Here is a 23,351-nt window from a genome sequence, read left to right on the forward strand (position 1 = left end):
ACCCACTCCAGAAAGATCAGAGCTACTCCACCTCCAGGTCCGTTGGTTAGGGGCTCGGAGAGGATCTTGTAGCCATCAGGGAGGAGTGTGTCAAAACTCGTGACAGAACTGTCCGTGAACCATGGCAAGCGAGAATATCCAAGTCAAGTTTTTTGAGGAGGTGGCAGATGTCAGAGGGGTGTTTGACAGCAGAACAGGAGTTTAGAATAGCGACGTGGAGCAGGTTGCCACATTTGAAAGCATTCCGGGGTGGGGTACAGGCTTGAGGTACATCCTGGGGAACTGGTAGAGGGGCCCGAGAATGGGCAGAGGTGGTGGCATAGTAGCCAGAGAGGAGGACGAAGGTGCCAGAGAGGCGGCAGAAGAAGGAGGTGGTGGTGGTAGAGGCTCCAGAGAGGTGCTAGTAGGAGTAGCAGGAGAAGGAAGGATGTTGATAAGATGCAGGAGACGCCTATCGAAAAGCAGGGGATTGGGCTGAGGGGCCAGGACCAAGACAGTTCCATTCAGATAGACATTAATGATGGACTTGGAGGAGTGGAAGAAGGCCAAGAGGACCTCCCACTGAGTGCCACCATTCACGGGCGAGGAAGAGTTAGGAGAGAGAGCCGGGACCATACGAGGGGTCCATAAGTCTGGAGAGTGAACGACAAAGAGGATGTTGGTTAGGGTCTGTCTGAGAAAGCATTGATGTGGGTATCAGCGATAGCGAGGCCAGGGCTGGAGACTAGGATATCCCTCTTGAACTGTTCCTACCAGACTTAGTGAGAGGGATAGGATAGGAGAGAAGAGTAGTAGTTTGAGAAGATGGGAGATATTGAGAGCAACATAGAGGGAGTGATGAGGCAAGAAGAGAGCGTGAGTGAGGAAAGAAGCACAGCCCACAGCCGAGCACCACAGGAGGCACCAGAGGGGAGGGTTCTCACACAAGGAGGCAAACAGGAGGCAACAAGCAGGGAACACAGGAGCAGTGTGGATGGAAGACAGGAGGCAGGGGAGCACCTTGTAAAACACCCAGATTCGACTTTGCTAAAAAGAGGGGAAATGGCCTAGTTTCAACACAAACACCAATGTAAAAATACCCAGATTCAACTTTCCTAAAAAGAGGAAAAAAAGGCCTAGTTTCAACACAAACAGCAATGTAAAAACACCCAGATTCGACTTTCCTAAAAAGAGGGAAAAAGGCCTTGTTTCAACACAACAGCAATGTAAAAAGGAAAAGCAAACTTTCCCAGGGAGATGGCCAGGCAATACAGTTCACTGAGATTCTTATGGGTTGTGCAACATGATATAATATGATATAATATGATGTGGCATGTTTAAGGTGCCTGTAGACAAGTGTTTCTAGGTGCGACAAGACAAGGAGGGGGAAACAAAGGGAGGACAAAATAACGATCTAACAAGGCCTTGTGTCATTCAGATCACGCAAGTGCGGGGAAGATGGAAGGGGAGAAGTGTCAGGGGGGAAGGGAAGAGGGAAGTGCAGTTAACTCACCAGTGCAGCTAGCGGATGGCTCATAAGTGCAGAGATAAGGGACTGTAGGGTTGCGGATACAGACCCTTAAGTGATGGGGAGCAGAGAGGCAGTGCAAGGGCAACTGGACATGAAGGAGCCTGGGCCTGAGATCAGAGGGTGACCAGGTGTCCAGTGTGCAGAGCTGTTAGGTGCATCAGCAGGGGAGAGGAAGAGAGAAATCAGAAGCGAAAAAGAAAGTCTTGAGTTGCTTCCAGAACCGGAGGTGGTTCTGCTCAAGTTTTAGAGGCATGGAGGCTGTTCTAGAAGGATGCCCCAGCCAAGGAGATAGTTCTGCCCCAAACTCCTTGCTTGGAGAAGCGTCTGACCCTAAGAGAGTTAGGAGGTGGCTGAGCAGAGAGCTCGAGAAGGAAGAAGTTTTGGAAGAGAACGTTGGGGGTAGAGCAGTCCCATGCCCCATAAAGTCTTGTGGATGATGCAGAGGGTCTTGAAGTTGATCCTTGCAGCCACAGGGAGCCAGTGAAGAGATTCCAGAGTTGAAGAGATACTATCCCTGGGCTTGAGGCCAAGGACAAGTTTTGCAGTCCTGTTCTGGATAAGTTGTAAAGGTCGAAGAGTAGAGGCAGGAAGATTTAGAAAGAAGCTGTTGCAATAGTCCAGCCTAGAGAGACCCAGAGCTCTGGAGACAGTGAACTTCTGGGGGAAAGTGAGAAAAGGAAGAATACCTCTGAGGAGGTACAGCTGATGGTTTGACTTCTTAGAGACATCAGAGATGTGAGGAGAGAAGTAGAGGGTGGAGTCGAAGATGACCCCAAGTTTCTTAGCCTCACAGGAAGGAGCAGGAAGAGGACCCAGAGTGGGCGGCCAGAGAGAGAGGAAAGGAGGGAGTGGTTGTACCAATGAGGAGGATCTCAGTCTTACTGGAAGTAAGGCAGAGATCATTGGCAACTGATGCGGAAACATGCAGTGGTAGATGCCCTATACGATATAGCTGAAGGGGGCACACTATATCGCAGCTATATGATCTTCTACTGTCTAACGGACCACCCTCCCCTCTAGCGATACGGGGTAAATGGGAGGAAGATTCGGGAGTAGAGTTTACAGTGGGGGAAGAATGGGGGCAGGTGCTGGGCTACCACAAAAGAGTGTTGCGGAACGCAAGACTGCAGCTCATACAGCTGCTGGTGACACAGAGCATATATGACCCCTCAGAATATCTTGTGGTTCCCAGGTGCTGTAGTACAAGTGTGTCCCAGGTGCAAGGCGGGGGACGCTGGCATGTTGCATATGTTTGTTTGTTTGTTTATTTATTTGGAGCGTGTGCCAAACCCGAAGGTATCACAGCGCGAAAACAAGAATTCTTTAAGCTTACATGTTCAAGATTACATAGTCACAGAGCAAATCAACAGGTCAGTACAACAATACAACAAACTACAGATTCAGTTACAAGTATGTAACCACAGCTGAGGTGGGTCCGATCTAGGTTGCAGTCGAGATGGAGTTACAGATTGTTATCTTTAAGATACTTGATGATGTTTATTCGAAAATGTGGGCAAAATTGATCAGTCCTTAAGGTGGGTGGGAGGGAGTTCCACAGTTGGGCTGCTTTAACGGGGAAGCTGTTCCCTCCTATTGTAGTCATTTTGAAAGGGGGAACTGCTACGCAATTAGTGTAAGCTGTTCTGGTGGGTCTGGACGTGACTCTTCTTTTAAATCTCTATCAAGTAGCTAGGGGCTAGATTGTTGAGGCATTTTAAATGTAAAGGAAGCGGTTTTAAGTTTGATTCTGTCAGTGGTTGAAAGCCAGTTAGATTGTCTTCTAATTGTAGATATGTGTTCTCTATTGGGCATTCCTAGGGCAGCTCTAAGGGCATTATTTTGCAATATTTGCATTTTCTTGGTGATGTATCTATTGGCTCCCAGGTAGAGAGCGTTGCAGTAATCCAATTTGGACAGCACAAGTGCTCTTGCCAAGGTGGTGGAACTGGTAGCTGTGGAAGATGCCATTGCGTTCACTTGTTTTGCCAGTGTGAGGCTAGAGTCGAGGTAAACATTGGGAATCTGGTGAGAAGAGTGGTAGATTGTTAGCAAATAGATTGAAAGGTATGCATGGAGGGACATTTGTTCAGGAAATCCGGGATGAGAATGAACAATTAATGTGGAAGAATACTGACATTTGTTCAAGCTTTAAGGATTATTACAAAACATTGTATATGGAGGAGGATTCAATTGCCAGGACAGATTTGGACACTTTGTTTAGGAACATACCTATTAAAGTTTTAGCATCAGATGATACCAATATGTTGGAAACTGATATTGGGGTTGATGAGGTCCTGCTGGCCATTGGACAGTTGCATTTAGGGAAATCTCCGGGTTTGGATGGACTGCCCATTGAGTTCTATAGGAAATTTGACACTTTTCTAGCTCTGATTTTGTGTGACTTGTTTAATTTGTTTTTGAATGGGGAAGGTCTAGTCGATCAATGGCTGAAGCTATGATTACTGTAATTCCGAAAGAGGGAAGAGATAGCAAGAAATGTAAGAACTATAGGCCAATTTCTTTATTGAATGTAGATGTTAAACTCTTTACGAAAATACTAGCTAATAGATTAAGTGGTTTTATTGGGGATATCATTCATGAGTCTCAGGTAGGGTTTATGAAAGGGAGATTTGGCTATAATAACATTCGGACATTAATTGACATCATAAGTCTTCATAGTAATCACTGTGTTGACATTACCTAAACAAAATGGTAATAAGGCTTCCCTTTCTATAGTTATCCCGACTGGTTCCGCCTCCCCTTCCTCATTCGCATACAAGGCTGCTTTTTTCAAAATAAAGCCCCTTTAATACTTCTCTAAATCTGGATATCCAAACCCCCCTTCTTTCGCATCCCGCAGTAAAATAAATCTAGGAATCTTAGGAGCCTTCCTTTCTCCCCATAGAAAATCTTGAAAAACCCTAGCAAGGTCTTTAAGCAATTTTTTGGGAAAAAGTAGGGGAATCGATTGCATAACATATAAAACTTTAGGCAAAAGTGTCATTTTAATTGTATTAATCTTCGCACAAACCCCTAAATCTAATCTTGACCATCTCCTAACATAGTGCTATAGGCCAGGGAGCGGTCAGATAGAAGAAAATGATAAACATTATAAATTGGTATAGTGTGGATATCTCCAGGAGCGAGCAGCTAATTTACTAGGCAATGCATTTGTGTAAACTCATAGGGCAGGCAGTGATGCCAAGTAGGCTAGTCCGCAGTACATAGTATAAAATCACAAGGCAGCCAATAGTGCTACGTAGGCTAGTCTGCTAGGCAATGCATTAGTGTAAAATCACAGGGCAGGCAGTGATGCTAAGTAGGCTAGTCCGCAGTACATAGTATAAAATCACAAGGCAGGCAATAGTGCAACGTAGGCTGGTCTGCTAGGCAATGAATTAGTGTAAAATCACAAGGCAGGCAGTAATGCTACGTAGGCTAGTTTACCAGGCAATGCATTCAAGGGAGCATTATACAGATTGACTCCGTAGGTGCAGGGTGTTACATTAATTAATTACTTGTATAAAACATCAATTGAGTCTGGGCTGATACCGGAGACACGTTTTAACATCTAATAGGGCTAATCCGTGAGACAGTACATGTTTGCCTTCAGAGGCTATCGTGGCTAATATGGATGTAGACCAGGTGGCCAGTAGTATGTAGATTACGTATGTGCATTTATCTCATGGAGTTGTAGCGGGTCAGTTTTTCAACAGGGACATGGTTAGTAGTACTCACATCATTCTGGTGCTAGTCCTCACTCCTACGGAATGGATGTCTCTAGTGTGGTAAGCGTGATGTGAACCATGCAGCAAAATGGTTTAGTAGACGCTCCTAGGAGTGAACAGGGGCAAACAGGGCCTTAGATGGCCTTCGGTGGGCCGGCTCTTCCGTCTGCCGTCGGATGCTTGCGGAATATCAAACAAGGGGTTGCTTGGCAACCAGATGGAAGCCAGCCTCGCTATCGCGCTGCATCGAGCCCGACATTTTGTTTTTGAAATTAATGTCGGTGCTGATGCAGGCGCAGGGCTCAGGTTGCCAAAGGGTGAAAATGGCCAACAAAGGGGTAAATCATTACCCTGTGGACATCAGGGTCCTGAGGAGCAAAGCGGAGCGGTGCGTCTGGGGCAATGGATTCGATCGCCGTAGCAGGGGCGTTGGTCTGCTGGGGTGCTGCTGAGGCTGTTGGTGGGGGCTCCTGCCCTCGCCACCTAGCAGGTGATATGTTTTGGGTATGCCCTGTAGTGGGGCTATACTGGCAGAGCTTTGCGAGCAGACTGCATAGAGGGGGTTGAACCTGGATGTGCTTTCCCCGGGTACATGCTTGCTGAGCCGCTTTCCATGCGCCAAGAGCACAAAGCATGCACATAAGATGAAGGATTTGGTGTATATCCTCACCAAACGTAGAATAGTCATGGCGTGGAAATCTATTTGGGGCCTGGCGTTGGAGGACTGGTGGCGGGATGTGAGGCGATGGCCGATGGCAGAAACAGTGGCATGGAAGGGGCGGTATGGGGCTGTCAAGGCGAGGCCACAGCGGGCATCGAACCATCGGAAGCCTTGTTACATTCTCTGTTTGCGGCAGAAACCATAGAAGGTGGGGAGGCGGATTAAGTCTGACAGCTGTGTGAGGAGTTCCATACGATGCAAGTTTGATTTTTTTATCCTTTTTTGTTTGATATCACATCAGTGCTTAAGGCATTTGAGAGTGGCAACTGCGAGGACAAAAAGGGAGGGAGTTGGGGGTAATGTTTAAGAAATGTTGACAGGGTCTTCGAATAGATGCCAGGAAGGAAAGGTGGATATGATCCCTGATCGAAGCAGGATAGCAAAAGAGACATGACCATCATAGTGCAACATACTGGCAGAAAAAAGAGCATGGAATCGAAACCTAAGACCTGAGATGTAGAGACCTATGTTATCCACAAGAAAAGTGAAACGGTCTGTTGGCCAGCTGGCACCAGGGGAGCTGCTACACCCCTGAGGTGATCACAGTAGGATAGGACTGTGGACTGTCAGAGACATCAGAGAGGCCAGGGACCCCTGCACATCCTATGATAGGCCTTTCCTCTACCCTGTATGTAAGAATCTCTTTCTCAGCCTATTCCCCCGACCACATCATGTTTATGTGAGATGTGCAGATTTGTGTGTGTGGTATGTGATATTCAGGGGCCCACACTGGGGTCACAGCCCACTTGGTTTTGCCCCAGTCTTCCTAGAAGTTGACCCTAACAGTAGCTACCTGTACCCATTAAGATTCCGATGTCCATCAGACCTATAAAGTCAATGTGGTAAAAGAGGCTCTCAATGTCAGGGAAAAATAGGTGGAGGGAGACAAAAAACTAAAATGGATCACAGGAAATCCAACTGCAACCACAGATAAATTAAATCATATTTCTTGGCTCTTTGATATGATATATGATATGGCATTTATAACGCACCTATACACAAGTGTTTGACCATATCTGCCTCTTACCCAGTGGGAGGACGAGGAAGCGCAAGTGGTTCAGCCAGTCAGGAGTTTTGCTGGCTAGCTGCTCCACGAAGAATCGTAGGATGATGCTTAAAAAGGTCTGATCTCCGGCAACAACCACCTTGACTGGTGGGGGCATGTGGGAATTACAGTTGCAGCTGCCAAATGAAGAGAAACATTCCAGTTGTGAAACACACAGTGCCACTTAATCATCGAACCATAACATGTCCATCATTGAGGTTCAGCAGTGGAAGACGCGGTGCCAGCTAAATACATTAAGAGGTTTTTATCCACATGCATGCCATATCATGAACCCCAATATTAGGCAGACACAATGAAACACAAAAGTGAACATAGAAGTAGTCATTTAGAAAGCCGATGCACTTCCCTTCCCTAGTGTAGTAGAGTCATACAAGCTACAAAGAGCGCTGTTCCTGGTAGCCATTTTAGGTTTCTATTTTACATTTCAGAACTTGGGCCAAGATGCTGCTACTCCTGACGCCAACTTTATCCATGATATTGTGAAGAAAACAGCATTTTTCTCAGGATACCATGAGACCTGTATGTGGTACCATTCAGATCCCTAAAGGTTTCAGGACTAAAAGCTTGCCGGTATCCCGACGGTATTTCCCGCGAGATACCGGCAAACTGCCCCTACCGTTTCTGCCGCTCAATATACTGGTATTACTGGGATATTCCAGGTGGTAGAAACACTGGTAAATCCCCATTCTATGGAGTCATACAACTCCATGGAGGAGATTGCAGCAATTACCGGCACCAGTAATACCGGTGCCAGTAATTGCAGAATTCTTTTGCCAGCTGGGGCCTGATTTACTGGCAGTTTAGGACAGGCAGTAAATCAGTGCCCCCACCAGAAAACTTGTGTTTTGCCAGTCCAGTAAAAAAGCAGGTGCCAGAATTACAGGCAATTATACTGTAATGAGGCCCTAAGAGTCCGCTCTGCGCTTTCTCTGGCTTTCCCAATACCATCACTGGAATCACCACGCCATCATATTGTACTGAAGAGCGCATACTCTTTCTATCCAAGACCAAAGGCTGCTTGGCTTACGCTGCATCACAGGCTCTTGTGAGGTAGAAAGGGCACTTCATAATCTGACCATATGACTGGAACGGGAGCACTGTAGTGCCATGAGATTAATAATGAAAAGAATCTCTGGGATAGGCCTAGTGGCTGGGCACATACGGGCAGCAAATTGGGCAAAAGATAAACAACATGCATTTCCAACTGTTCTTTTGTACTTGCATTTCTAGTTCCATGTTGCTATAATTACATTTCCTAATCTCAAGGACTACCCACATTCTGTCCATGTCCCCAATATTGGGCGTTCCACAAATGAGGTTAAGTCTGTTATTTTTTTAAAACCCTGATGTGGAAAGAGCAGGGGCATTCAGAGTCAAAGATGGCATCTAATAATATGCGCTCTGTTTTCAGCTGGTTTTTCTAGTGCTCCCTCCTGTCCAGTGGGACAATCAAATGTTTGTCAGAGCAATAATTGTGCTGTAAGCATATGGGACATCGACCCATGGATCACATTTTCTCTCCTTCCCTCCTGGACCAGCGACAGAGTCTTGGGCTTCTGGATGGCTAGTTGTATGGGACAACACACAAGATGGTGGAGATCTTCTAGTGGCCGAACCTGCAGAAATGTGAAAGTGGGAGCAGTGTGAGAGCTCCTGACAATGCGCAACATGAAGAGACAGCCCTTGCCTGAGATGCTGCCTTTCTGCTGCTCAGGAGAAGATTGGGCATACGTCAATAAACTGGAGGTGGTGTGGATCCAAGCTCCAGAGAATACAGGAACACCGGTCCTGATGTGCACAAGTGACCCTACCACGGGTGGTGGTCGTCACCTTCTGTTGTTGCGTGGTGGGAGGCGGCAGGCAGTAGAGAGGGAGAGAGATCTACACTAATCACTACAAAGGCTGATCAGAAATGGAAGCAGGCAATTCCTCTCATTGTGCTTCTAGGATAGGAGAATCAAGAAGGTATGGTCAGCCATTGCACCATTCAACTAATCGCGTGCAAAGTATAAACTAGGTACTAGCAACAATCTTGGACCAGAAGAAAACTGTTAAAAGCATGGGGAAGATGGTCATCTCAATGGAGGTCTCCTTGCCACCTATTAGAAAAAAGAATTCATGACACACATATGAGCAACAGGTCTTCCAAATGACAGGTAAATAAATACATAAGTGACTAAACCACAGCACTCTCTGCATTCAGCCGTCAGTGTCCCTAAAATGCTTCTAGTTCTTTCTGATTGCAGTAAGTCCAAATGGAACAACATAGTAACCCATCAACCATCTTAGAATTTGGGTGCCTAAGTGGTCCCTGTATTTTTTCCAGTACACCCTTTCATAGACCGCCTTTCTTCCTTGTATTACAAGTTTGCTTGATATACTCTCCTACCAAGCAATGGGCCCCTTCTCAGGCTGGCTTTCTTTCTTTGGTTATTGGTTTTCTTGGCTTACTCTCCTGCCAATCAATGGCCCATTCACAGGCTGTCTTACTTTCTCTTACGTGGCCCCAGACACTTTTACCTGTATTCACATTCGAGTGCGGATCCCTGACTTGCAACAATGTCTCTGATTCATTCGGTTCACTTCTCTCCCAAATGTACCATCTTGACAGTATAGCATTCCTAGGGTCCCAGACCCTCTTGTCTTGTCATTTGTTTGGCTTTTTAGCTCCTCCCGGATCTCCAGTACCCTGTGAGCTGCCCGCGTACCCGTCCTTCTGGTCTGTGTCTTCCAACTGGCATTGCTCTGGAGCGAGGTTCCGATGCTATTCAGCTTCCCAGCCAATTCGTTCTTCTTGTTTTGGTTCTTATCAGCCCCAGCGTTGTTCTTCTCAACGGCGGCTCCTCCAATAACCCTTTGCCTCTCTGGCTGCAACCTTCGTGTGCACAGTCCCCGAGACCTTGCAACATCCTGAAGGGGTTTGCAGACAGCGTGGCAAGCCGTCCCTTGTCCTTGGGTTCCCGCCCAGCTTCCCTCCTGCTCCGTGCACTGCATCCCGCAGGTTGCCCAACTGGCGACCCTACGGCACACCTTCCCAGCTGATCGGCTTACGTTTCCGCCCACAGCTAACTGGGGGGTTTCTCTCTGGCCTCACAGCTGTGAGAGATTTAAACCCCTGTGTTGGAAAAGGGAGTTCTCCTGGACCAATCAGATTCCTTGGTAAACCAAACTGCTCACTTCGTTTTACCAGATTATCTTCATTTGTGCAGCCTTTAGTCAGGACCGATTTGTTCCTTACTCTGTAGGAATAAATCATATGTACTAGTTTTACAATAAAACATACCGCTTACGTCAGGGCAGAAGGAAGGGGAATCTAACTCCTGGAAAGGGGTAGAAGTGTTCTCAGTGGATTCATACTGCGTCTCCTGAAGGGGATTGTCCCGAGTCCCATGAGGGCTTCCCCCCCCAGGTGATCCGCCCACAGTGCAATGTCCACAGGGGGATTATCGTACTGTGGACACACTATTGAGAAGCGACAGGACACCAATGATGTCTTCAGAAACACGAAGTTCAGTTGGGAGATTTACTGAGGACTCTGGTTCTCCCTTCCAGGATCACTTCTAACTCCCTGGAACTACTGGAAGCTTGAGCCACAACAATTCCATTTCATTGAGCTCCTGACATCACAGGACACAGTGATGTAACTATGTACATAAGCAGGCCATAACCATTTACAATGGATTTAGGAACAAATGCAGAACTCCTAAACAGTGAGAATAAAAACCTAAGGATACAATCCCAACCTTAAAGATAACATGATAACATGCACCAGTCTGGTTCCATGGGAAAGGTCTTCTTCTAGGGGAGATTGGGTGACATCCTCAAACACCTCACAGTAGTCAACTGAAATTGTTTGCTCTTTATGCGAAAATCACGTTTACATGATGTACAGCACCATCTCCCACCAAAGCCCAGCCTACGGCTGCAGAGAAAATTACCTGCACCCTAGAGAGCTAAGATGGCACACTTAGCGTTTATTATCATACCCACATTTCAACAATGGCTAAAGTTTCCTAACCTACCCCTCCCAGCCCAGAATCTAGAATTCATCCCATCAGCCTCAAATACCAACATTAGCATAGGTAAGGCCTTTAGCCCCTCTTCTACTGAGAATGTGCAGTCTTCTTTTTGGCGCTATGTTCCCAGTACAAAGAAGGTGACATGCAAGTCCTTTAATGCATTTACTGCTAATTGCCGCGCACTGCGAGGAAATGCAAACAGTAATGTCATTAACAGCTTCCATGTCAAAAGTTACAAAACAGGTACCTCAAAGAGGGTGAGGGGTAAAAGGGTGATACGCAAAGATGCTTGATATAAGCACTTTAAGATCAGAGCCAAAGTCTTTAAGGAACAAGTAACGTACCTGTAACTAATGTTCTCCAGCATGGGTCTGGCATGGATTCACATGCTCATGAATAAATTATAAGTTATTCACCGTAGTGACTAACGTTATCTTAGTCCATAGTCCCCTTTCCTCCATACTGTATGGGCGTCCCTTCCAAGGGACGGGAGACGGAACCTTTTTCACCAGAAAATAACTTCTTCCCCTTTAAATTTAAAGGCGCAGCCCAGGGAGCATGTGCTGCCCTGACTCCGCCCTCCAGCGTCACACCTCAGTCCCCATTGACGCGTCGACAATAGATTTAACATTGCCTAATGACACCAGTATTATTAGGGGGGAGGTTGGTGGGACGTATGGAGGAATGGGGACTATGGACTAAGAGTATGTCAGTCACTACAGTGAGTAACTTATAATTACTCATATGTCCCGTCCCCTTTCCTCCATACTGTATGGGCGATTACAACTGATTGTAGCCCCAGGGTGGATAGGAGACCCCCCCTTAAGCAAATAGGTTCGTTAGAACTGCCTGTCCGAAAGCGGCATCAGATCTAGAGCAGGCCTCCAAACAGTAATGCTTGCAGAAAGCCGAGGGAGAGGCCCAAGTGGCCGCCCTGCTTATGACTTGCCAAGGGACATGGCGTTGGAATGCGATGGCCGTTGCCTTGGCCCTGACTGCATGGGCATGCATGTTGGCCGGGAGCGGCTTGTGCTGCCCCTCATACGCTTCTTTGATGGCAGAGACCATCCAGTGGGATATGGAAGCCTTCGAGGCCTGATAGCCTGGCCTCGAGCTGCCGAACGTGACAAACAGGGCGTCCGACTTGCGGAAGCCCTTGGTCCTGTCCAAGTAGAATTTTAGGGCACGCCTGACATCCAGGCAATGCAGCACTCTCTGTGCTTCGTCCTTGGGATCAGAAAAGAACGTAGGAAGGACTATTTCCTTGTTCAAGTGAAATGCAGATGGAAACTTGGGCAGAAATGCTGGTTGCGTCTGCATGACAACCTTGTCCTTGTGAAAGGTGGTATAAGTTTCAGAGGCGACCAGCGCCTGAATCTCGGTGACTCAGCGAGCCGAGGTAAGACCGACTAGTAAGGCCATCTTGATGATGACCAGCCTAATGTCCACGGACGCCATTGGCTTGAATGGTTTGTGCGCCAGGGCGCCCAAGACTATATTAAGGTCCCACACAGGGTGCAGTCTCTTGACGGGCGGGTAGAGCCTAGCGAGACCCGTCAGATGTTTCTTGACGATAGGGTTGGAGGAGGAAAAAATGCCTTCCTCCGAGTTCCTGTAAGCACCAATGGCTGCAAGGTATGTACGGCAGGAGTCGACTTGTACTCCCGAATGAGCGAGGTGCGCCGAAAAGGAGAGCATGTCGTCCAAATTGCAGGCCAAGGGGTCAATTCCCCTGGAGTCTGCCCAGTGGCAGAACCTGGTCCATTTGCTCTTGTGCTGGGCCCTGGTGGATTTGCTCCTGGCGCCCTGTATGATCTCCAGATTGGAACTGTGAGCGCTAGTTTCCCTGGCGCAGGGTGGATGATTCTGCCCTCCTGCTGTGCCAGAAGATGTGCTGGGCCCGTCGGAAGGTGTATAGGTGGCACATCTGAGAGGCTGAGGAGCTCCGAAAACCATGGCCTGGCCGGTCACCATGGAGCTTTCAGAATGATGAGGAGTCACTGTAGGTGAAATGCGTGGCCCAGCGAGCCGGGGCCCTGCCCTTGCCAGGATGCGAACTGGGGACACTTCTTGTTGTGCCAGGTGGCCAAGAGGTCCACATGGGGATGACCCCACCTGTTCTAGATCTCCTGAGTAACAAGGTCGTTTAGCTGCCACTCGTAATTGTCCGCTCCCAGCCTGCTGAGCCTGTCTGCCTCCAGGTTGGATTGCCCCAGGAGTTGGACTGCTGATAGGTAAATTTTATTTTCCAAGGCCCATTCCCACATGCTGATCACCAGTCTGCACAGAGGAGGGGATATGGTGCCTCCCTGCTTGTTGACGTAGTACATGCTGGTCGAGTTGTCTGTCTGGATGAGGACAACCTTGCCCTTGAGAAGTGGGAGGAATGCTCTGAGCGCTAGCCAGATGGCGTTCAGCTCCAACCAATTGATGTGGTATTCTTGCTCCTGTCGAGTGATGGTGGCCTGCAGAGAGGGCGGCCGAAAGGGCTTGCCCGTCCGTAGGTTGCAGTCCATGGACCACTAAGTTAGGTCCGGGTGGAGAGATGGAGGAACGTTGATCATCTCAGATTGCGAGCCCCGCTCCTGATTCCATGAGGCAGCTAAGTGCAGCTGAATCCTTCTCATCTATAGTCTCATGTGTGGCACGGCTAACAGAACCGCCGCTAGTAGACCCAGGAGATGTTGGTACGACCATGCCGAGGTCACCTCTCTGCTGAGGAAGTGGGCGGTGGCCCTCTTGATGGCCGAGATCTTGTCTTCCGATGGGAAAACCCACTCAGAGCACGTTTCCCAAATGAGTCCCAGGAATGTCCGAGTCTGCGGAGGAAACTGCTGTGACTTCTTGAGGTTGATGAGAAGCCCAGGTCTTGCAGTGTGTTCATAAGGGCATGGGACCAGTGGTGAACCGCCTCCGGAGATGTCGCCCTGATGAGGCAGTGGTTGAGGTATGGGTAGATGTGGAGGCCCTGTGCCCTGAGGAAGGCCGCTACAGCGTTCATGAGCCTGGTAAAGACCCTGGGGGCCGAGTTGAGGCCAAACGGAAGGACTTTGTATTGGAAATGGTAGCCCATGATTCTGAACCGTAGGAAAGAACGATGGGGCTGCCAAATTGGGATGTGTAGGTACACGCCCTTCAGGTCTAGGGAGCACATTCAGTCTCCCTTGTCCAATGCCTATAAAAGCTGGCGTAACCATCTTGAATTTTTGCAGGGGTAAGCAGAGGTTGAGGGTGGAAAGGTCCAGCATAACTCTCAGGCCCGCCTCGTTCTTCTTCTGAATTGGGAAAATCCTGGAGTAGAAGCCAAAGCCTCGCTGGGAGGCTGGAACATCCTCCACTGCCTGGCTCTCTACGAGCGACCGGATCTCCGCCAAAAGCGTTGCTGTCCCAACCTGTGGGAGTGGAGGGGAGGAGGGAGGAGAGGCTGGGATGGGTAGGCGGTACCCCATGGATACTACAGAGGGGATCCAGGGTCTGCAAAATTCTGGCACCAGACATGTGCATGGAGAGCAAGCCTGCCCCCCACCGGAGAAACGTGCACCCGAAGGGGCGTGACATGCCTTCTTTCCCTCAGAGGCTGAGGAGTGGGACTGGAAAAAGCCCTTACCCCCGACCCCCTTTTTGTTGTCTGTACCGATTCTGAGACGGCGAGCGGTCCGCCTGCCTGGATCTGCGTTCCTGGAAGCCGCGGAACCCTCCATATGTACGATCCTTCTCTGAGTGTTGCTGAGATTGGGTGTAAGATTTGGGCGTGGTCTTTGTAAGAATGGACAAGGACTTTGCCGTTTGTGAGCTGTTCTTCTTTTCGTCCGTAGAGGAGTGGAAGAGGTCCCCCCCCCCCGAACAGTAGATCTAGGATGCACTCCTGGATGTCTGGGTTGAATTTCGTCGCCTGGAGCCAGGCTGTGCGCCTCATGTCCGTGGCAATGCAGATGGCACGGCCCGAGGTATCGATATGCGCCACAGTGGATTTCATGAGGTCATGCGCCACGAGCTTGGCCTCCGCTAGCCCCGCCTTTAAGCATGATTGGCATTGGGAGGAGAGTTCCGGGAGGAAGTCCGCTATTTCCCGCCATAACCGTTGGTTGGCGGCAGCCAGCATGGCGTCTGCGTTGTCCTGACGCAGGTGCAAGGAGGCGGAGTAGATCTTCTTGCCGTAAGCCTCCAAGATCTTCTCCTCCTTGCCTAGCAGCGCTGCAGAGGAGGAGGCTGAGGACGACTGAGGCTTGGAGTAAAGTGATGCCGCAGCGATCACCGAGGAGTGTGGCTGAGGATGGGTCGAGAGCAAGAGTGTGTCCCCCTCCATCTGCCTGTACTTGGCGACCAGGTGTCGGTTGACTGGCTGGACCGAGTGGGGCTTGAGCCAACCATTCTTGGCCAGGGAGTCGACATCGGTTTGAAGTGAAATCCCCATGTTGGCAGAGGGGCGTCTTGTGAGGACTTCAGCCAGAACCCCCTCTGCCGGCTGTTCGACCTCGGGCTGAGGGAGGCCTAGGTACTCCGCCAGGCCAGCAAGATGTTTATGGAAGGCCCTGGCTGAGAATGGCGTGTCCGGATTCTCCACCTTGTCCGTGTCCTGTGGATCTGGAGGATCTTGTGGAGGAGGAGGGGTAGATGGAGCCAGAGGCTGGGGTACAGAGACCGCAGCCGGGGGCTGAGGAGGCGGCAGAGGTTGCGGTGTTGGCTGTGGAGCCAGAGGAGGTGGCTGCACCGGGGTCAGAAGCCCGATGGAGGCATGTTAGGCAGAATCACATGCAGTACCCTTTGGGAACACTACATGCAATTAAGACTACAAGTGTCAGTACAATTTCACCTTTGGTACAAGCCTGTACTACACATTAAATTGGTAGCGATGGCTGAGCAGCCAGACTTATCTAAAGAGTTTAGTGAGCAGTAGAACAAGTTACACAAAGGACCAACAAACACAGTGATTCAAATATAAACAGATTAAAGATTTATTGGTAAAAGAATATATATTTATTCACACAGTCAGTTAGAAAACATTCCACTAGCAAGAGCAGCTCAATATCACACTAATAAGGAACAAGTTACTTACCTGTTCTCCAGCATGGGTCTGGCATGGATTCACATTCTCATGAATATTCCCCGTCGTCAGGCTGGGAATCCTCGGTAAAGAAAAAATCAGTATCAGTTTCGTTTCTGATCTGTCTTTCTTAGTAGTAACCAATCACTGATCTCTGGGTCATACTGCCCCCAGCCAATGACTGCCCTCTCCCTAAGCCCCGCCTCCGGCAGCCATCCTCAGATTTGGTAGCACGCCAAGTGGCAGTATGACCAAGTGAAGAGCCAAAGAGGGGTAGGTGGGAGGTTTCGCATGTGAATCCATGCCAGACCCATGCTGGAGAACAACAGTTACAGGTAAGTAACTTGTTCCTTCTCCAGCATGGGGTCTGGCATGGATTCACATGCTCATGAATAAAGAATACATAGCAGTATACACATGCACAACCACGGGAGGTAGCAAAGGCTCAAAATTAAGCATTACATCCAAAACTCAACATTAAGCAATTCTTACCTCCTCACCAGGCTCACCTTAGGCGAACAGGTTGCGCAGCACTGCTTGGCCGACCCTGGACTCCTCCCTGGAGTCCCGATCGACGCAGTAGAATCTTGTGAAGGTGTGTGTCGACCTCCACGTAGCAGCCCTGCAGATGTCCAGCAGGGGCACACCAGACAGGAACACCGTGGTAGCAGCGATCGCTCTGGTCGAATGGGCTCTCGGACGGCCGGGCAGCGGTCGGTTTGCCAACCGGTGACAGTGCATGATGCAGCCGGAGAGCCATCTGGAAATGGAAGTCTTCGAGAGAGCCTTCCCTTGATTCACAGACCCAAAGTTCACGAACAGCTGTGATGTCTTCCGAAAACTCTTTGTGCGGTCCATGTAGAACTTCAGCGCTCTAGCTACATCCAGCAAGTGCAAAATCCTCTCGGCCGGCGTCGAAGGGGAAACTGGTAACACCAAGGGCTCGTTGAGGTGGAAGTCCGACGGCACCTTGGGCATAAAGGAAGGGTGCGTCCTCAGCACCACCCTCGTCTCATGAAAAGTCAAGTATGGAGGCTTGCAAGATAGGGCCTGGATCTCTCCCACTCGTCGTGCGGAGGTGATGGCCACGAGGAAAGCTGTCTTCCATGACAGGAACTTCAAAGGCGCCGAATGCATAGGCTCGAATGGGGCCCCCATGAGCCTGGTCAGCACCACATTAAGCTCCCACGCCGGGGCAGGAGCCTTCACCGGCGGGAATGATCGGAATAGTCCCTTCATGAATTCCTTCATCAGGCCATGAGACCACAAGGACGCCCGTCCCGTAGTCCTGGTATATCGGGAGATGGCAGCCAGATGTATTTTGATGGAGGCGTGAGCCAGTCCAGCTTTGGCCAGCGACAGTAGGTACGGCAGTACTTGAGGGGCCGTAATCCGCAGAGGGTTAATCTTCTGTGCACGGCCCCAGACAGAGAACCTCTTCCATTTATGACCGTAACACTTGAGAGTTGAGGACGCCCTGGCTTTTACAAGAACCTCTCTGCAATCAGCCGGTATATCGTACCCTCCAAACTCTAGTGCCGCAGGAGCCAGGTCTGCAAGTTCAGCGACTGTGGGTCGTGATGGAGAATGGTGCCTCCTTCCCTGGAGAGAAGATCCGCGTCCGCCGGCAGCTTGACTGGTGGGGACGTTGACAAGTCCAGAAGGTCCGGGAACCAGATCTGCCTCAGCCACGCCGGTGCGACGAGGATCATCCTGCACCTGGACCTCTTGAGCTGGTTGATAAGGCGGAGCAGCAACGGCAATGGAGGGAACGCATATAGAAACAGGCCGTCCCAGGGGAACGAGAAAGCATCGCCCATGCTCCTCGGGTGTGGGAACCTGCTGGCGAAACTCTGGCACTTGGAGTTCGTCGCCGCCGCAAACAGGTCGATCTGGGGTTTGCCCCATCATTGGAAGAGCCGATCCACTTGATCCTGTTGCAGTTCCCACTCGTGGCACGAGCGCAGCTCCCTGCTAAATGAGTCGGCGATGGTGTTTTTTATTCCTGCCAAGTGGAAGGGAACCAGAAACATCCCCTGGGCGACGGCCCAGTGCCACAGATCCTGGGCCTCCTTGGATAGGGCTAGGAATCTGGTGCCCCCCTGCTTCCGTCTGTAGAACATCGTGGTGGTGTTGTCGGTGAAGATCTTCACCACTTTGTCCTTGAGGGACGGAAGGAACAACTTGAGTGCCCAGAACACTGCTCGGAGCTCCAGGATGTTGATGTGGAGAGACCTCTCCTCCGGGAGCCAAAGTACTCTTGCGTGGAGATCTCCGGTGTGGGCCCCCCAACCCTCCAGAGAGGCGTCTGTCGTCACGTCTCCTGAAACGCCGGGGTTTGAAAGTCCGTGCCTGTAGTGAGGTGAGCCCGGGTGCCCCACCACAGGATCGCCCGACGGAACTCCTCGTCGAGAGGGATCCTGTCCTCGAAGCAGCCCGTCGGCTAAAACCAGCAGGCGTCGAGGAACTCCTGTAGCGGACAAATCCGAAGTCTACAAAGGGGTACAAGGTATATGCATGAGGACATCATCCCAAGAAGGGACTTGATGGACCTCACCCTGGCCACGTCCATGGCTAACAGGCGCCGCACCTTGCCCAGGATGGTCTTGGTCCTCTCCACTGAAGGAGAGGCCAATTGCCCCACTGTATCGAGCTTCGCTCCCAGAAACAGTGCTACTTGCGATGGAACCAGGTGGGATTTGGGGTAGTTGATGGCGAACCCCAGCTCCGTGAGTAACCGGACGGTCCTCGCCGTATGTTCGACGGCGAGTTCCCTTGTCCTTGCCCGGATTAGCCAGTCGTCCAGGTAGGGGTAGACGTGGATCCCCTGCAGGCGCAGCCGCGCCGCCACTGGTGCCAGGCACTTGGTGAAAACCCTGGGTGCCGACTTTAATCCGAATGGTAGGGCTCTGAATTGGTAGTGGCGTCTCTGAACCACGAACCTGAGGAACTTCCTGTGCCTTTTTAGAATGGGGATGTGGAAGTAAGCATCCTCTAGGTCAAACGACGATAGGAAGTCGCCTTCCTCCAGCTGTCCCAGCACGTGCTGGAGGGTGACCATCCTGAATTTCTGCGCCTTGATGTATTTGTTTAACCGACGCAGGTCCAGGATGGGGCGCCAACCGCCTGTCTTCTTTCTGACGAGGATGTACCTTAAGTACACTCCAGAGCCCCAGAGCCTCCTGGGCACGAGCTCGATGGCACCTTTCTTGAACATCGCCTTTACCTCCAACAGCAGTTGAGGGACGTGATTCTCCCTCCTGGCCACAGGAGGAATGCGAGGGCACTTCTTTTGGAATTCCAGCCAGTGCCCGTTGGCCAGGGTGTCCAATACCCAACGATCGGTGGAGATGGACTCCCACACTCTGACGAACTTCGTCAGCCGGCCTCCCACCGGGGTGCTTCGGAGGGGGCCGAACAACCCGGCCGGGTCAGTCTTGCTTGGAGGTGCCCTTGCCGCCTTGGCGACGACGGCGGGATCCCCCTTGCTTGCTGCAACCTCTGTAGGCCTCCTGGGAAGAGGAGCGGGCCGCCTGGCGGTAAGTGGAGGAGCCACCGCTGGATCCTTTGGAGGCACCCTGTCTGCCTCCGGAGCTCCGAAAGGGCCGTCGCTGTTGAAGCACCCCAAGGGCCCGGGCCGTCTCCGAGTCGGTCTTGATGGCCTGTAGAGATTCGTCCACCGCCTTACCAAAAAGGTTGTTGCCGTCGAATGACATGTCCAACACTCTGGTCTGGACGTCCTGGCGAATGTCTGTCGCCTGCCATCCTCGTGGTCGGAGGCAAACTCTGTTGCCCAGTTGGCGAAATCCGGTATCGACAATGTCCGTTGCCACCGTTATGGCGTGATCCGACGCCACCTCGCCTTCCTGCAGAATTTCTAGGGCCTCCGCTCTTTTGTCATCAGGCAGGAAATCTAGCAGGGGAGATATCTTGAACCAGAGCTCCCTGTCGTAGCGGGCCACGATCGCTAAGGCATTGGCCGCCTTAATCGTCATTGCCGTCGACGAGATGACTCGTCGTCCCATAGAGTCCAACATCTTGCCCTCACTGTCCGGCGGGGAAGTGGAAGTTGAAGCCACCGCACCCGCTGCCTTCTTCTTAGCTGCTGCCGAGACGGCCGAGTCCGGTGTGGGCTGGGCCCTGAGGCACAAGGGGGCAGCATCCGGGACTCGGTACTTCTTCTCGTACCTGTCCCTCCTGGCGGGAGTCGTGGAAGGGTTCTTGAGGACAGCAAGCCCCTCGTCCCAGATGTCGTCGAGTAAAGGCACCGCGAGGACCGTCTTCCTCTTGGCCTCTCGTCGTTGGTACAGAAACCCCTCCTTTTTCTGTTCTTCAGGGCAGAGCTGGAAGAGCTCGGATGCCCTGGTTATCATGGCGTGGAAAGAGCCAACCTCGTCGGCCGGAGAAGCCCGCGCGCGGGGGGGGGGGGGGGTTGACGACGGTATGTCTGCTGTGTCATCGCTGCCGTCATCGTCCGTCCCCGTCGCTGTATCCGTCGCCGTATCCTCTCTAGGGTCCGGCGAGGGGGATGAGGGGTCCACCGGTCTCGCAGGCACGAAGGGCGGAGCGGGGTGGACTCTCCTCCGATTGTTCGGAGGGCTTCCCGACGGGCCTGGTTCTGGCTCCACCGTCGGGGTGCGTGGTAATCCCGTCCTTATCTCAGTACATAAGGATTGGATTGCCAACAAAATGGCCGCCAAGCTATCCTGGGGCTCGGGCAATGGTTGCGACAGACGGGGTGGCCGCTCCACTGGGCCCTGTTCGTCGTCGCTATCTTCGATCACGTCAGCAGGGACCGTCCCCTGGGATCGAACCTTCTCGAACCGCTCGTTGAGGCTTATGAATCTCTCATTGAGGCCTATGGACCTTTCGTTGAGGCCCTTCTCGGTTTCCACCAGTTCCTCCTCAGAGGCTGATTCCGAGTCTGTAATGGCCACCGCCCCCCCCTCTCTTTTTCACCCGGGGGCTTCACGGGGGTCTTAGCCATGGGCTGGAAAGAGGATTCCCTCCGCGGTGGCAGGGATACTCTGGGCCCAGAGGCCGTTTCCACTGGCGTAGTCTCAGCCGGCTCCGCCAGGGTCGCCGCAACCACTTCGGTAGAGGCCTTAGCCGGGTGGATCAAAGCCCTCATCACCTTAGGTGCGTCCTGGGCCTTCGCCTTGGGGGGGAGGGTCAGCGCCTCGCTCCCCCTTCGAGATCGACCGGGTCCGCTCCAGCGGCCTACCCGGGTTCTCGGACTTCCTCTTCCCCGAACCAGAGCGCTGGCTCGTGGTCGAACGTGCCAGGGAAGTAGCGCCCTGCCTGGCAACCGAAGAGCCCAACCTTTCGGCGCTCCCGGTGCCCGCGGACTCGAAGTGCTTGGCCTTCTGTTGGGCCCCCGTCGCCGGGGCGCCCTCACAGGACTTAGAAGCCCGCTCAGACTTCTTCTTCGCCTTCTCACCTGATGTGCCCTTCTCCAGCCAGGCGGCGAGGCGGGAACGACGATCTTGTTTGGTCCGTTCCGAAAGGTTCTTGCAGAACGCACAGTCTTTCTCAACGTGCGTCTTGTCCTCATGAAGGCAGTAGAGACATCGCGAATGCTCGTCCTCCTTGAAAACGTTATATAATCCGCATCCAGGGCAGTTCCTGAACAGCTTGGATCCGGGCGTCGAGCTTCCCTTGTCCTGGGCCATGTCCGTTGAGGTAGGCCGCAGATCTTCCGGAATCCTCCAAGAAGTGCAAACTCAACGAACACTTCACCCTTGAGGGGCGTAGAAGAATTCCGAAACGGTCCCCGTTATCGGAAGTAGAAACGGTGGAGCTTGAGGCTCGATTAAACCGAAAAAAAGAGAAAATCTCCTGAAAAACCGTGAAAACGCAGTAAAAAACTCGAGAGCTAAACACGAGGACTCCCAACACTTGAGCGTGCGGTAAAAATCTGAGGGTGGCTGCCAGAGGCGGGGCTTAGGGAGAGGGCAGATATTGGCTGGGGGCAGTATGACCCAGAGATCAGTGATTGGTTACTACTGAGAAAGACAGATCAGAAACGAAACTGATACTGATTTTTTCTTTACCGAGGATTCCCAGCCTGACGACGGGGAATATTCATGAGCATGTGAATACATGCCAGACCCCATGCTGGAGAAACTACAATACACCACCAATATGTTACTGAACAAGTTCAGCTCCCCTGAAGTGCGAGCAAAATGGCACTTCAGTTACTTATAAAAGGGGATAAAAAGACAAGGTTATAAGAAAGGCAGCCCAAATACATTCCTATGCAGGACATAGGGTTTCAGTTAACTACACCACTTCACAATAGGCATGGGCCAAAGTCAATGGTTCAGAGTCTTTGTATAGGATAGCACAGTTCTGGTAGATAACGGTTAAGTCTTTGCCACGGATTTTAAAAGAATTTGGCTAGTGGAAAAGTTTGACGAATGTTTAGGGAAGGACAAGCCTTCAAAGAAGAGACAGGTTCCACTGACTTTCTCGGTGGGCGAAAAGATTTCCAGACTGCGTTTGCACAGTACCTTTTCAATGAAGAAGAGCTGTAGCTGAGGCAGTTGTTCCTGGCAGCTCGAGTAGACCTCACTGTTCCTGAGCTTCAGTCGTGGGGACAAGAAGGAGGACGTCAGGAGGTTCCTGCACTGCCCAGGGAAGAGACCACAAGCTGGCTCAAACGTCGGTTTAAGGTGTGAGTGCATTAAAGTCCACAAGCTGGTTTCCTTCCCTCTGGCTATCCGGTTTTCAACAGCACTCTGATGAAAATTCGACTAGATGGGGACGGTGTCTAGGTGGCTTGCGAGTTGGTTGGTCCCACCAAACTCAAGGGAAGAAGTTAACCTTGAAGGGCTTCTCTGTCGATGGAGTTTCAGGCAATTCGGACCTGCAGCAGGGCTTCACCGGTCATCCAGGCATTGCAGCAGTCGTCTTCCTTCAGCTCGTCTTCAGTTCTTTCGTTTCAATGGTCGACTCTGCTTTCCAAGTCCCAGAGACCTGCTTTCAAACAGTTTTCCCCCATTCATTCCAGCCTGGCTGTCACTCACACAGCAGGGTGGCTGTCCTTGCCGGACAGCCAGCCGGCCAATCACGCCAGAGTGCATTCAGGTCTCCTAGGAGACTAAGCACAGGGAGTTTCAGGCACCTCCCTCACATCCTGTCCACCCCAGACACCCTGGCGCCAGAGGAGGGCTTCAGCACTGAAACCCGCCAAAGACCAACAAACAAAGGGACCAAACCTGGTTTGGCGCGCAGAGACAAACACAAGAAGGACTGAAAGAC

At 51.2% G+C, this 23,351-nt stretch overlaps 1 protein-coding gene across 2 annotated transcripts in view; it reads right to left on the bottom strand.

Moving 5' to 3' along the window:
* LOC138468364 (phosphofurin acidic cluster sorting protein 2-like) overlaps window positions 1-23,351 on the bottom strand; it is a 1,643,699-nt gene that overhangs the window by 365,118 nt on the left and 1,255,230 nt on the right. For both annotated transcript variants that reach the window (XM_069608896.1, XM_069608897.1), the window contains exon 16: window positions 6,987-7,141. In XM_069608896.1, the coding sequence (XP_069464997.1) occupies window positions 6,987-7,141 (155 nt within the window). The remainder of the gene's footprint in view (window positions 1-6,986; window positions 7,142-23,351) is intronic.

Source organism: Ambystoma mexicanum, chromosome 4q (assembly GCF_040938575.1).
Source record: "Ambystoma mexicanum isolate Mex_15411 chromosome 4q, UKY_AmexF1_1, whole genome shotgun sequence".
Classification (NCBI taxonomy): Eukaryota; Metazoa; Chordata; class Amphibia; order Caudata; family Ambystomatidae; genus Ambystoma; species Ambystoma mexicanum.